Source organism: Bacillus rossius, chromosome 1 (assembly GCF_032445375.1).
Source record: "Bacillus rossius redtenbacheri isolate Brsri chromosome 1, Brsri_v3, whole genome shotgun sequence".
In the NCBI taxonomy this organism is placed as follows: Eukaryota; Metazoa; Arthropoda; class Insecta; order Phasmatodea; family Bacillidae; genus Bacillus; species Bacillus rossius.
Genome location: NC_086330.1, coordinates 142,221,037 through 142,236,870, shown reverse-complemented (window position 1 = coordinate 142,236,870; position 15,834 = coordinate 142,221,037). Strand labels below are relative to the sequence as shown.

General features: G+C 40.1%; 1 protein-coding gene across 21 annotated transcripts in view; it reads left to right on the top strand.

Moving 5' to 3' along the window:
- LOC134546235 (protein bric-a-brac 1-like) overlaps window positions 1–15,834 on the top strand; it is a 284,962-nt gene that overhangs the window by 164,645 nt on the left and 104,483 nt on the right. The window contains exon 6 of one of the 21 annotated variants that reach the window (XM_063388907.1): window positions 8,194–9,291. The exons of 19 other annotated variants lie outside the window; for them this stretch is intronic. In XM_063388907.1, the coding sequence (XP_063244977.1) occupies window positions 8,194–8,429 (236 nt within the window). In that variant the 3' untranslated portion in view covers window positions 8,430–9,291. Of the gene's footprint in view, window positions 1–758; window positions 4,172–8,193; window positions 9,292–15,834 lie in introns of those variants that run through there. One more of the 21 variants, XM_063388915.1, reaches the window with a different exon arrangement.

The window sequence follows — 15,834 nt, the reverse complement described above, 5'->3', positions numbered from 1 at the left end:
GGAATGCTGAAGTAATTACTATTTTAATAATTTACAAAATTCAATTTTCTAAATAAAATTTCTGTAGTTCGAAAAGATTCTGACCAACATTTAGAGTAATAGATTTAGACTGCATCAAAACACTGATTTTGTAATATTTAGTTACATTCTTGAATAAGATCTATTGCAGAACATTTGATGTACAAAATGAATAACTGTTTGTGGGCTTGATTGGTTGGGGGAAATCTGTGGACAACACTTTTAAATTATTTTATTTGAGTATGATGCCTGCAAATGTTCTTTTTACATTAGGATATTCTCAGAAAGATAAATGTTTTAAACAGAGATTTGATTAATCTCTCAAGACTGCAAGATCAACCACATCAAGGAACATCCAACAAAAGTAGCTTTGTAAGTTAAAACAATTAAAATGCATTTGTGATATTTATTTTTTGGCATGTCAAAAAATTTGAGCTGAAAAATGTTTTTGTGCCTGATCAAGGGGAAAAAGTGTGAAGAACATCCTGATTTCTAATTTCAGCAAAATGGAAGGGTAAGAATAAAAGAATAATCACAGGGTATTAGAAGTACTATTATAGAGATTAAGATGAAGAAGAATAGCTATGTCTGGAAGCATCGCTAGTTGTATGTATGCAATGAAAGTGCCATATGCTAAATTTTCTTTAAAAATTGTTCTTAAAATCTTGATTATTCCTTAACATTGAACACATTAAATTCATTTTTTATTTTTGTGTGGTTGTCACTTTGTTACATGTCAGATGCCCATCAATGTGTCCGCATATTATTGGCAGCCATACAATAATATTTTTCAAAGCTGTAGTCTGTACTCAGCAGATATAGAAAGAAGATTTAGATACTGCATGGTAAGTGTGGAACATCAAAATGTTAATGGGTAAATTGATCTCTTCAGAATAGCCATTCATGATGCTGTCATTCCTAAGTTATTCTTATTAAGCTAAATGGCCTTCAATTACATGACTCCCAATTTTCAGAATTATCTTTGTGAATGCATTAGTATGCTCTCTACACTTATTCTCGACACACCAGTTTGTTTAGCAAGCGCAGTCATGTGTTTGATGAGGAAATGTAAAGGTCGAGATGTCAGCACTATCTCCTATCACCTGGTCGTTGGCAGCCTAAAAGATTGCTCATCAAAAGGCCAGTGACAACTCAGGGCTGCGATGTATTTGCCTGGCTTGATTCCTTTTTAATAGTTGCGTGTGTTTCTGCGTGTACTGTCATGATTGAATTTTTGTAGCAAAGTTTTTTCTTTGGCTGTGCTCTTTAGTGTCTGTTCTTTATTTTTATATACACACTCTCAATCTCACACAATAAAGTTGATATATATGATTTTTTATTTGTAAGGGTTTTAAAAATTACACGTGTGTGTGTGTGTGTGTGTGTACTCATGCACACACACATGCAAACACCCATGCACAAGTTATCTTTCTCTGCCGGAAAATGAAATCCCAACACCAGATGACACCTATTCAAATTGGTGTACTAGTTGACAAAGAGTGGTGCTAGTAGCACCGCTATGACCTTGCAAATTAATTTTGCTTTAAATATGCACTGTACATTTCACAAGCATTTGTCATCATCTGGTGTTGACGTGAGGTAGGTGTGAGTCACATGCCTTTAAGGAGAAGATGGATATAGTATGAGCAGCTTACTGAGTTTTTTACGAGACCATGTAATAGGGCTACGGGAAGGTGGCTGTTCTTTCCATGATATTGCAGAAAGACTTATTAGGAATGTATCCACAATCATCGGTGTTGGTAACAATGTCCACAAGAAGGCATTGTCTCAAGAAGACTGGGGTCTGGCCGCACACGAGTCACTACGGGGAGGGAAGACCGCCGTATTCTCTTGCATGGCTGAGGTGGATCGTACTGCGTGTGCAGGAGCTATTAGAGCTTTAGTTGGCACCAGAGTGACACAAAGAAAGTAACAAATAGACTAAAGCTCCTGTAGCATCTATGACACTAACTCCGAATCACTGCCATCTGAAACTTGTTGTGTCAATCTAGAACTCATTGGAGGGCAGAATGGAGATCTGTTATGTTTTCAGATTAGAGGTGTTTGTGTCTTGGTGCCAGTGATGGCCATAGGTTGTTAAGAAGGAGGTCAGATGAGCACTTGGAACCAACCTACACCAGGAATTATGGTTTGGAGAGCAATCTACTTTGACAGCAGGAGCACTCTCGGCATCATCCCAAGATCCTTGACAGCAGCTTCGTCTGTTAGACTGGTGACTGAACCATTGTGCTGCCATTCATTCGCAGCATTCAACAGAACAACGCTCGTCCTCATACCGCTGCTGTCACCCAACGTGTTCTACCGTGTGTCGACCAATTGCATTAGCCTGCGAGATCGCCAGACCTTTCTCCCATTGAGCACGTATGTGACATAATGGCAAGACCAATCCAGTGTCATCCAATACCAGCTTCAACCATCGATGATTTAACTGACCAAGAGCAATAGATGTGAAACTCCATCCCACAAAATGACTATGACACCTGTATGACACAATGCATGCACGTTTGCATGCTTGATTCAAAATCGTGGCGACAACAGTGGTTATTCATGTTCCACCATGTCATGTGTCTTCTCACCCATACTTGAACCTGTGACCTGGAAATTTTAATCAATAAATATTTTGCCTAGACATTTGCTTAGTGTACATTGCATTCCTCTAAACTAAGTTCTTCTTGGTGTTGGGATTTTTCTTTTTCCGTCAGTGTACATATATTACAAATTGATTGTTTCTTCATGTTCATTAAAATGTTTTTTATTAAAATACTTTGAATCATTTAAGATTATTTTAAGAATACGCATAATACATCACTATTAAAAAGTTTTTATTCATTTGTACTAGCTAATAATGAACTCTTTTTATCAACAGAAACAAAGCGCTAGTCTGTTCATAAAGAATTTTAAATCCCCTGCAGAAGGTGATTTTAACATGTATGTACACTCTGTATATAAACATGCAAGTAGAACATTTTTCAGAAGTCGCACCATGGTAACTGCTGCAATAGTCAGTCTTCAAAAGCTACCAAAAATCAGTTTGTTCTCAAACACTACCACCATCACGCCATACTGTGACGTACGCTAGGCTTCAGATAAACACTCAAAAAATGAATAAGTAAAAAATAATGCCTTGGAAGCGTCAGCCCACAAACCAAAAAAAACAGCAATTATTATCACAGAGGTGCCCAGACGTCGTACAAAGGAATTTACTTATAACCTACTAGAAACTCTAGGAGGCTATGTGAATCGAGGATGAGTAATAATGAAATAACAAGAATGCTGGTTTGATTTATATAATTGCCCTTTTACTAAAATTATTTACTTAGTTTTTCTTTTCTTTTATCTTTATCTTTAAGTACACATGCATTAAAATACATTAATTACAAACAGAAGGGAGCCCCGCGGCAACAAAATACATATAAAAGGAAAAACAACCATATCTCTTAAACTTGACCCTGGTTTTATGTGAGTTCACAGGCTCAAAGAAAGACAATTACTTTTTTTTGAATTTGCTTTTAAAATGAATTTAACCAAATCCTATGTCCTGAAAACTGGCGGTCCTGGCACCGGATATTACTGTAGATTAAAGTCCAGAGGAAGTCGATTTATGAAGAAACATGTATGTCAACCGGTGTGGGGAGAAATCTTGTGACTCCATGAGCCCAATCACGGACTGCTAATTTAGAGGCAGTGAAGTTCCATTCTAATTCTTGCACCCCGCCTGTAACCAAAGTCCCAAATTGCTTAGACTGGCTAACAGGCGGCTAAGTCTGGGCAAGACTACGCCCAGGGAAAGGCAAAAAAGAAGGGTGGTGGGGGGGAAGATATGACGATCACTTACCCAAAACAGCGGGGTGAACTCACGTTGGCTGGCTCCAGTAGTTGAGTTGGCAACTCCCAGCGCGGAAGTCCACGGTAGCCATGACGAGAAAAGTAAAAAAAAAATTTAGATTAAAAAAAACTATTACGGGCAGCCAATTTTAAAAATAAGAAATATAAGGCATCTATGCCTTGATGTTCGAGACTATATGTCAAAGTGCCAAGTCCTGGAAACAATACCATGGCAGACTCTCGCGAATTGCAACGCGTGGTCCGTACTGTCCAGATGCTGCCCGCCGAATGTCCAAAAATGGCGTCGGAGTGCCTAATTAAAGATAGTTACTGCGCCTATCCAGGGGGGGGGGGGGGTATTGTTGCCTCCCGCTACCTCGCCCTGGCGAGTCGCGAGTAACGACGAGTGGGGAACAACCTCTCGAGTTGAAGCCAAGTCGATCCCTTATGGCTGGCTCGGAGGGGCAAGGGACGGCTGCCCTCTGGCGAAGAGAAGGGGGAAGCTGCCCGTTAGTTCTGGCCACTCTCGCTAGATGTCGCGGGCATGAAGTACAGTAGACCCGGGTGCGAGTCTTTTCAAACGTCGCGCCCCATGCTGGCGACCAATCGCGCTCGGACGGGCAGTCCGGGTCATCGGGGGTTGTTGGCTCCCAACACCTTTAGCAAGGGAGGGGCGGGGGTGCTGGAGTGAAACGCTTGCCCTGGTGGGAAAGGGCTTCCATCGGAGACACAGACGTGCTTGGGCGTTGTTAAACCTGACCGGAGTTATTGGCGAAAGACGCCGATGTCAGACTGTCTCTCGGAAGGGGTGGTGGGTGGCAGGTTGCCTTCCGCAAGCGTTTTGCTACACGACGGTGTTGGCTACCAACACCCGGGGCATGGCTCCAAGCGGGAAAAATATGAAGCTGGCTGCTTGGCTAAGGCTAGCCGGAGAAAACTGCGGTTGACGAGTCAGGAAAAAAAAGGGGGGGTGGAGAGCACTACACCGAAGAAGCATAGCTCCGACCATACACTGGGCCAAAGAAGATTTGAAAACTGGGCATATAAGTTTAGATAGTAAAAAAAAATTAGGAAATATTCTAATTTTTATTATTGTTAGAAATAATGGTGCCGAAATGGCGCATTATCGGCACATACTTCCTCCTCTTTTAAGCGGATCCTTATGTCTAACATACAAAACACATAACTTCTGGGAGTACCAGAATCACCTGCTCTGGTCACGAATTCTCCGGAGCTGGGATCAAGTAAGCTAGCTGTCACCGGCGTTAAGAAACGTTGGATCCGGAAGGGTCCGATCCAACGATAAGAGAGCTTGGCAGATCTTTTGTTGATCGCGCTACTCTGGGGATGTGCTTTGCACTGCACTGTGTCACTTACCCTGTAGGGGTTAGGGGATCGATTTTTGTTGTATTTGGTTTGACTGGCCTCGTGCCCGAACTTCAAATTTTTATGGGCTCTTTTCCAGATCTCCCGGATGTTTTTGGGGTCATCGGGTAATAGGTCGGGCAACGACCAAAGATTGGAAAGAGGGGTGTTAGGTTTGTAAGTGAACATTAACTCGAAAGGCGTCGATTTGTGACCTTCGTGGCGTGCGTAATTAAACGTCATCTGCAGCCACACCAAATTGGTATCCAGTAGCGGATCCAGGGGCTCAAGCCCCCTCCAAAAGCATCTGGGTCCACTATTGTTTTAGTGTTTGCCTTGATAAAGCCTAGCCTCAGCTGAGTCAAGCCCCTCCCAAACCAAAATCCTGGATCCGCCACTGTTGGTATTCCATCTATCGTGCTCGTGCGCATGAAAAGCGATGAGAGCTGACCGCAGATTATGGTTAAATCTCTCAGCATGAGACGGTTGGGGGTAATACGGGGTGGTTGTGACATGCAGAATGCTGTGCGAGAAGCACGTGTTTTTGAAAGCCTTCGAGGTGAACTGTGGTCCGTTGTCAGAGACTAAAATCGATGGAAGGCCGCATGTTTTGAAAACATGGGCCCTTAATGCAGCGATGGTGGTCTGCGCTGTAGCCTTACATACAGGAATCAGCCAAACAAACTTCGTAAAAGCATCTACACACACTAACAAGGTAGTGTGTCCCAATTTAGACCGTAAGAAGGGACCCACAAAATCAATAAATAATTATTCTCTAGGTCGCTCGGCAACTTCCAACGACAAATAACCGAATTGTGTCTTTTGTCCGGGTTTGCTTAAGGTGCAGAGTTTACATAATTTAACTTGCTCGGTGATGTCTTTATGCATTCCATCCCAAACAAAATGTCGCCGAATCCCTTGTATTGTTTTGTAAATACCTAAATGTGTGCCTAAGGGTGACGCATGATAATACTGAAAATTCATGTCGCGAAGATTTTGTGGAAAAACAATTTTGTAGGACTTTGACTGTTGTGACCTTTTTTGTAGTAGCCCTTTAGACATTCTTTAATACTTGGGCTGAGACCCTGAGTTACAAAGTTGGATCATGTCAGAAATATGTGGATCTGCTTGTTGGTTTTTCTCCAGATCCTGGAATGCCAGTGGAAAATCGGTAAGCAAGGTTTGGCATAAAATTGGCTGAAGCTACTCTGAGGCGCCGCCTCAATGAGACAGCGTCACCTGAGTCCGATTGGTTTTTAATAGGAGCTTGTATTGGACTTCGCCCTTCAAGAGCATCTCAGGGGCAAACATGATGCTTTTATCGGCTCGTAGGAGAGCCGTGAAAATTACTCAAAGAAATTTCGACTCTTAACTCTTAACCTCATAAAATATTAAAATGTTATCCTTAACTCAAACTACCCACAAAACAAACACTCTTAAACCTATGATAATTAGTAACTTATACTAATACTTATAATATTTATGATCTAATGAGAATTTTCCGCTGAGAGAGAGCATGTGCCTTTGAATTTAAAGAAATAAATTTTGTGTTTATCCTCCCGTCGCGTGCACAACCGTACAAGGTCACCGGGACGCTGAACCTTGTCAGACGACGCCTCAGCGCGCCGAGGGGTGTGAGGGGGGCGGAGCAGATAGTGCACGAACGTGTGTGGGCGCTGCGCACAGCGGTCGCTAACCTCGGTCCAGCTAGGCAGAACGCGAACTCCTTTGCTCAAAGAGCAAAATAAATTTTAACTTACAAAGAATTTAATAACAAAGAAGGGGTCGTGCCAGTTTTAGGACTTACAATAATACTATATAACAAAAGTCTTAGAGTCCAACAAAAATCATTTATACCAAATAAAATTAAAGCATGCTCATAAATCAAACCAAAGCTGACAGAAAGTTAATCATGCTAAATGCTACCAGTTGTAGCAAAGAGCAAACCATGCTCTGCTACCATTTTTTAACGTACGCTGGGCTTCAGATAAACACTCAAAAAATGAATAAGTAAAAAATAAGGCCTTGGAAGCATCAGCCCAGAAAACAAAACAACAATTATCACAGAGGTGCCCAGACGTCGTACAAAGGAATCTACTTATAACCTACTAGAAACTCTAGGAGGCTATGTGGATCAAGGATGTATAATAATGAAATATCAAGAATGCTGGTTTGATTTATATAACTGCCCTTTTACTAAAATTATTTACTTAGCTTTTTCTTTTCTTTTATCTTTGAACATACGTGTATTAAAATAAAATACGGATACACCCTTGAAAATGGTTTTTGTGTGTGTCATTCTTGTACAGTGTTATATTTCTTGGAAGAGAATAGGAACATGTTTAATGGTGTTTCAATGGCACTATGCAAAAAATAATTTGGAATTAGGTTATTCAATGGATAAATCGTCAGCTATAATCATTCTGTTTTAAATAGGTTAGATCATCTCACTCTTTTACTGTTTGCTTTGTGTTGCACTATCACTTTATGCATTTGTTGCTTATGGATTTATATAAATTTAACCATCACAAATCAATGGTTAACCTCAATTGTAAACCATAGTAATAATTTTGTGGAAATGTCTCATATATTATACTCTTTGGTTAATTTTTGTATGACTAGTAGAAAAGTAATAGGTTAGATAGTGTTAAAGTATTTTATTCTTTTTTCCGTTGTATTTATTTATTAAATATTTGATGGATGTTAATGGGATGGAAAAGTGCAAACTACAACTAGAAAAATTGTACAGTCTGTTGGTAGAATTCATGGTTTTTGTTGTGTAAACACTTGTTTTACATTTGGCAAGTTTACTCGGTTCAGACCATCCTCTTTGGTGTTCATTGCCTTTTAATACTTTTTTTTTACAATTGTACAAAAGTTCTGTATTATCAGGTATTAGGAATTTGTGAACTAGATTGAATCTTAATTAGTTGCCGGAATTATATATTTTCTTTGTAATTGCAGGTGTGGTAAAGTTTGTGAGGAGTCAGAGAGGCCAAGCACAACTAGTTTACAACAACTTTATTCACAGCCTGAACTACAGATCTGGCAGCAAGGTGTCCTGGCTTTGCATCGACTATGAGAGGTTAAGGTGCCGCGGTCGCATACTTACCGATGGAGCGACTCTAAAAGTTAGCTGTGCCAACCATACGCACAGTCCACACACAGAGAAACTGGAGAAAAAGCAATTCATAGTATGAACAACAACAAAATTCTTGGTAGGCTGTATTTTGGACTATAGCCACCAGGAGTTTGTTTCATGACATTCCATCATGCTGAATGGGAACATTGTGTACAAAATAAATAAAATACTTTAACAAAATTGATTTAGTTTATTTTTTTGACATGGATTCAATGAATGTCTTACTTGACGTTCGGCCGGCCACGCCAGAAAAAATGTGACACCAAAACAAAATTCTGACACCAAACGACCAAACCACAACAAACTGGGTCCATCGTTCACAACCACTGGCTCAACTGACTCCATGTCAACATCCGAATCATTAGAGAGCATATTCACATGCATTACCTAACAATTTCCTGCATTCCCCTTCGCTTCTCACAAGGTAGACGGCAGAGGCTTGCTCAAGCGCAAATTTTGCACCTCGTTTGGAGGCTTGTTTTGTCCCACTGGCTTATTTCTCTTGGCTACTTTTTGCCTCATTTAATACCTGTGTCACTTCTCTGCATTTTTAATTGCTTTTGCTCAAGCGATTTTGGTTCTTTTTCTTTTCTCCTTTTTCCTTTTCTCAAACGCAACCTGTTTTTGCTTAGGCATTTTATGATTAATGGCTCCGAAACCAAAGTTAATAACTTCACAATTATTCCACTCAACTAGCACCACTCAGTGCTCACTCACAAGCAACTTAAAGTTTAAATCACGCAAAGCATGTTAATACGGTAAACTCAAGTTGTCTTTAACGAATATTAATATTCGTTCTTGGACTTGTCCTGCTTGAATATACCTGGTGGCTGTCAACACAAAAATAACATATATGTTAATAATTGGTATAACACACAAAATGGCAGCATATTTAACTCCTCCAAAAGAATACTAACTCTCTCTGAAGTCCTTTAGCTCGCTTTCCTCTATGAAACAATAGCGAGTCACTAAGTACATAATACATATATATATATATACATATATATGTGTATACACACACACATACATACATACATATGTGTGTGTGTTTGTGTGTGCAGCCGAGGGGCTACTGGTTATTCGGGAGGGCCATGCTAGAATAAACAATAGGTCTACTGTTGCACACTATTTATGCCGGTCGAGCGTGCTAACAATTTACATGTGTCTATAGTGCACAACAGCCTACTCTCGCTAAGAGGCAGACTGTAACTGTCTCTTCTTTCGTCCTCGCCAACCTTCTAGCCAGCACGGAGGAGGGGTGATAATCCCCTTGGCATCTGGGCTAACGGGACTCCTGGAGGGTGCGCTGCATTTGAGACACCGACGGGACAGCACCTGCTGATAGCCGCATGGTGGGCGTAGTGCAGTAGATGTGTACGCGATGTACCGCTACAGTGTGTGTGTTTGTGTGTGTCTTTGTGTGTGTGTGTGCGTGTGCTTTCCCAATTTTCCCAAAATATTATTGTGTGTTAAAAGTCTTAAGTTCAAAGCCGCTTTGTGGTTTACAACAAAATTTACATGTCAATGACCCCTCAGGTTATTGGGTCCAATATAAGCGGACACTCACCTCAACACTCCTTGGGTCGTCCTGTCCGTGGCGTCACTCCCGGGGTTATCACTGTAGGTTGTGCACAGGCCAACCAGTGCCCTACTTCCCTAACGTGCCTTGGATGGTCTTTGTTGGTGCACTGCTGTCCAGGAACCTGAAGTTCCCCTGACGACCATGAAGAGAGTTGCGAAGGACGGGCCACGAATCCCCTTGGCTGGGCTGTCGCGATGTCCGCACCTGGCACCATCACTCTAGTCTCTCGTAACTTCCGAGTGAACACTCCTATTATATGTGCGTGTCAATACTGGTTTACACAAGTTTAAATCAGTAGTTGTCACGCACTGCCTTTGTTTGCCTGCCTCTGTCTGAGCACAATGTTACCATCACTGTAGTCTCTCGTAACTTCCGAGTGAACACTCCTATTATATGTGCGTGTCAATACTGGTTTACACAAGTTTAAATCGGTGGTTGTCACGCACTGCCTTTGTTTGCCTGCCTCTGTCTGAACACACTGTCACCTACATACACTTGCCTGTATCCTTGCCTACTGTTATTGTCCGTCTCTGTCGCGGACACGTTATTGCCAGGTGCCCTCCTCAACAACTTTTCCAATGAGTCTCTTGGTCGCCACACAGTCAACACTCTACTTGTTGAATACCTTTGACACTCGGTCTCTGACAATCTCGTTGTGCTCCGGCATTGCTCCTTGTGAATTGGGCTAAGTCCGACTGACAAGGAAAAATAACTAAGTCCAGCTTACCCTTCGCAGAGGTTAAGTCCCATACCGGAGTGGCAGAGTGACGGTCCTCTTGGTAGTCCAGGCAGGGCTGCTGAAGCTCTTCCACTGGTCGCCGATGTTCTGCTGATCGTCAGCTGGTGTTCTGCCGGTGTTCTGCGCCGAGGTCAGGGGTTTATATATCCCTCGGGTCACCTTCCCCTTTGTTCTCCAACCATCCAGAACCTCGTGGTAACTCCTACTTCGGTCTGGGTGGTCGGAGGGGAGGGAGGTCATGTGATCAGTCACGTGGTTACCCCCTCCACTGCGCGGCTCTGGGTGGGGCGCGAGTGCGCTTGTTCAAGGAGGAGCGCCTGTTGGATTGGACACCCCTACACAGGCGTGTAGCATGGGTGGCAGTCACTTCGGGTGCAAGTGTCACTTCAGGTGGGACCACTTTGTTGGGGATGCATAGCTACCACAACAACCTTTTATTTACTATTTTGATTGATTGAAAAATAAAATACATTGATTACTTAACAACAGGAAACATTGTATATGTGGTCACTATAATTTACATAAACATCACTAAGCACATTTGATATAATTATAGGAAACTACTAATAGTATATTCTTGTTGTATTGATTATGGAACGGAACGAATACAAGCAATTTTCATGCATCAATATTATCATATACGGGTAACGTTGCATGAATTGCTCATCTATCCAAAATCTCACTATAGGTGGACACAGACATTATCAGGAAAAATATCTGGCCTCTTAGCTTTGCTTGTCTTTTGAAACATAAATATGGACCACTGGTTATTTATAGTTTGTAGTGATACGGGGGCCGTAGTCTCTGATATTTAATGACTGAATTTTAATGCGTGCTCGGGTTTTATGGGCGCCACCGTGCCACGTGCACGGACCGATGTGAGACTCTTTCCCAGGGTCGTGACGTCGCCCATGTGAGGCGTGATTTTAATTTCCCCCTGAATACACCTAGCACGAATCCCTGCCCGCTCTCAGCATCGGGCACGCTATTATCTACGCAGTGGGCTCTCAGGCATCCCACACGCCGTCACACTCCACGTGGTCGAACAGATTTAAATAACAAAATAATACGTCGGATTTACACACCTGATTTATTCGGTTACTGCAACTTACACACGTACATGGTTGAAACTGTTTAAAACGCCCGCGGCACGAATCGGTTTAGGGGCTAAGACCCAACACGTGGTCACATCTCAAATTACACAGTAAATAGAAGAAAAGACCGTTACTGGTCGTAATACAATTAATTATGCAGTCCCCCAACCGAGAGGAGCTCCGAGGACGAAAAGAAAACGATTTAGAAAGAATTAAATTTAACCAGAATTACTTGGCGGTGAAAACAAGCGGTTAGGTCCCCGGAGTGCTGGCGCGTCTACTCTCGGTCATTGATGGCGGCGGACTGGGGTGAGATCATGGCTCGGCTCGACTAACATGGCGTCCTCCCGCCGAAACAATTACCGTTAAAGATATTTATGAATCCGTGCCACGGGAAACTAAAGAAACATGAAAATAATGATTTAAAAATTATGTGACATTTTCTGACTAATGAAAAAGAATACTACAGATTACAATTATTAAAATGAACATTTAATTATTGTCTGGCTTTGGGTTTCCTCGGGAATGTCCGGAAACGCTATTATATTTTGATACCTTATTTTAATTAAAAGTACATAAAACCCTCCCGGCCGATCTGCCGTCACGTTGCACTTGGGGGATATAAAAACAAATAACACAATTATATTTAATTACGTTTTAGGGGTGCGGCGCACTGACTCGACAGCGCCCTCTTGCCGGGCGAACACACACGCACGCACACGTACTCACGGGTAGGCGGGAGGTTTGAATGGAGGGTGGGTGGTGTTTGGGCGGTGGCATATCGGACTTAAAAGGGGCCGCAGGCCCGGACGATGTCAGTAGCTTATTCCTGATAAACGTAAGTTTGAATGAAATGTGTCTTGATAAAATTTACACCATCATGAATCACAGGCAGGATTATTTGATAATTCTCAGTCTAAACATCAAGATTACCAGTTTACCGAAATTCCTCGTGAACCAATGTCTTATTTCAGGCATAAAATAAATAGTAAATACTTATCTTATTAAATCCATGCCCATCTTTATTACCAAAAGAAAAAATATTATGCCACTGGTAATACTCTTCCTTTTCCTATACTCTTTACTAACACACACATTAGCTAGATTTGTATTCTTGCTATACAATAAGATATTAAAATTTTAAACATTTTCTTCCAAACTTTCTTATTTTTACAATTTTGCACAGTAAAAAGCCACTTAATACTCAATTTGCTGTCCATAGTTACACACTTTTTGAATAGTCTGTCAAAGAGCAAAACATCACACTTCTGAGACATTAAGTACTCTAATCCTGGGCATAGAGAAACAAAATAATTTACTTACATAAGAATTGTGTTCTTACAACTTCAAGCATTTGAACGACACAAATTCAGCCCGGCCACAAGACTTATGTTTTGTTTACCTCCCCTCCTGTCTCTCCCCTGTTCCTCCCTCATCCTTGGTTGCCTGGTAATGAGTTATCTAGTGCATATGCACAATGAATTTTTTAAGGTGCTTTATTAAGTTTTGTCTGGGAGCTTTGCCCTTCTGGCTACACACCTGGAACTGACAACATGAACTTTAAATAATAGTCTGAGCTAAGGTCAGCCTCTTGGCTTTAAGTTTCTCTGATGCGAGGATGGTGTGTAACTTTGCAGGAAGGACCCTGCTCTCAGAATGTTTTAATAATTTTTAACTCATTTTCTCTTAAGTCTGAAAGCCACATGGCTTAATTCTTCTTCTATGCTAGGTTTAGGGTGATTCCATTTTTTGTCTGGCAGCTTGTCGATTGTGTAGATTATGCTGGCCTAGGAATGTTTTAAGATCTTGGATTTTCTGAGCCTCGAGAGATAATGTTCAGTAGGATTTGCACTCGGTCAAATGAACTGTGATAGCAGGCTCACTAGCTCTTGTGATCCAGGAATATTTTTTTTTGTATTGTGGTTTCTTGTAGCAATTGTAAATTGACAACCACTTTTAATGTTTTTTGCTCTTCACTGTCGTGTAGAATTTAAATTATTGTATTTTCTCCGCTGTGGTCTCCGCACTTTAATGCACAGCATTTTAGTTTTGGAACTGTTTGATTTTTGGTCAGTTATACAAAGTTTGTTCCACACCTAATAGCCTGTTTTCATCAGTTGTGGGCTATTTGTAACTTTGAGGTCTGTTTAAGCCATGTGAATTTGTCAAACAGAATATTAGCCGTTTGAGATAATTATTGACATTGTAGCTTCTATAACCGTTTTGTTTTCGTAAAGTTGTCAAATGTAACATAATTAGTGTTTGCTAAAAATATTGGCATTGTAGCCTCAGTTTAAGCTCTTATGTATTGAAGTCAAGTTGTAAATCGTATGTCATGTTTTCTAAAGTGTTGACGTCTTAGCGTCATGCAAGTTGTCCTGTTAATGAAGTCAAGTTCTGAAGCATAATTCATGTTCGTTGGGATATGGTTATTATGGATTTATCTGTGATACAACTCTGGATGAAATTAAAATTTTATAGTTAATTTTTTTTGCAGAATTCTATGTTTTTGCTGTTACGTTTTACAGAGTTCACTGAGGCTTGAACCTTACAGCAGTGGCTTTTGCTTCGGTGCATAGAAGTGTTTGTGAGTAAAGATGCAGCGTAACTTGGGCTAGTGACCTTGTGTATTAGTTTATGCTCAGGCTCAACGCAAGTGAAATGGGCTACATTGCTGTGTTGCTCTATTTCATGAGCCTTCTTTAAGAATGTTGGCATGCTGTCTTCCTGTCCGTGTACTGAAGTCCTGATTGTCTCTTACCAGTGGTTGTCCTGCCAGGAGACCAACAAGACTTTTGGTATTCAGAAATCTTCTTACTAGAACTGAAAATAATTATTTATAATCAATTGTATAATATTTAATTAGTAAGAAAGATCCATTTAACATATAATGTGTTATATGTATTTTTGTTATAGTGACTTTAAAAAATGCTGCTAAGAATTGTTGCATTATTTTAACTGTAAACAAGTTTACAAATAGCAAGAATGGGAGTCATCAACTTATGAAGAAAAAAATGTGTTCTGAAGTAGCAAATGATTACACAAGATTTTTCTTTATCAGTAGTGAAAAATCATGATTTAAATATATGTGTATATGTATCATATTCGAGGAGATTTCAAAGTGGTTTTCTAAGCAACTTATTTTAAGCTCTACTTCCTTGTTTACTTACAGTATTGTTTTAGAAAATTATTACTACCTCTGTAGCTATATAATAATGTATGTTTTTTTTTCTTTCAATTATATTTTTTTTAAACGAGTTCTACTTGATTTATCTATTGGTAATGTCTCATTCAAAAAATCATTTTTTTTAGTGTCAAGTCGAGTAACAAATTATTCAACAATATTTAAACCAAATCTTTTCATGAATATAATGTTGGTATACTTGCCAAAAGTGACCCAAGTCCAAAAGTAGCAAAAAGAGATTAAATTATTTTCTGTCAAGTAATTAGCAGAGAAGTATAACTCGAAAAAATTCCCAATTCAGTATCTCAATCAGTAGATAAGAAATTAAAATGTCTCACTTGTGACCTAGTCTCAATAACTAAAATATTGTTCATAAAAAAATTTATAAATTTAACGTATTCAGTTTTGTCGCTTTTTGACTTAGTTTCTTTTGGGAGTATACTGCGAAAAAATATTTTTTGAATACTTTAAGCCTCCTAATTGAAACTGCTATTCACTGCCAGTTGCTAATCAACTCATTTCAGACACTGCCTCTGGATGGCATCGTGCAGTGCATTGACTCTTGAGAAGCATTTCTCTCAAATTATGGACCTGTCACACTGTAAAACTTTCATCTTTGACAGTATTGTTGGACAAAATATGGCGTTTATATCTTATAACATCATCAAACCACTTAGCTAAGCTATCTAAAACTTTATAATTTGAATGTGTGATGATTTTTAAACTTTTCTTCAAATTTTGAAACAAGTGCACTGATTTTAAATCTCATTAATAAATCATTGCTTTGATAAAGTTCTGCAATATTTTAAAAATTGCAACATTTGTATGAATGTATTTTGCCTTATAACTCTCTTTGATTTCCCA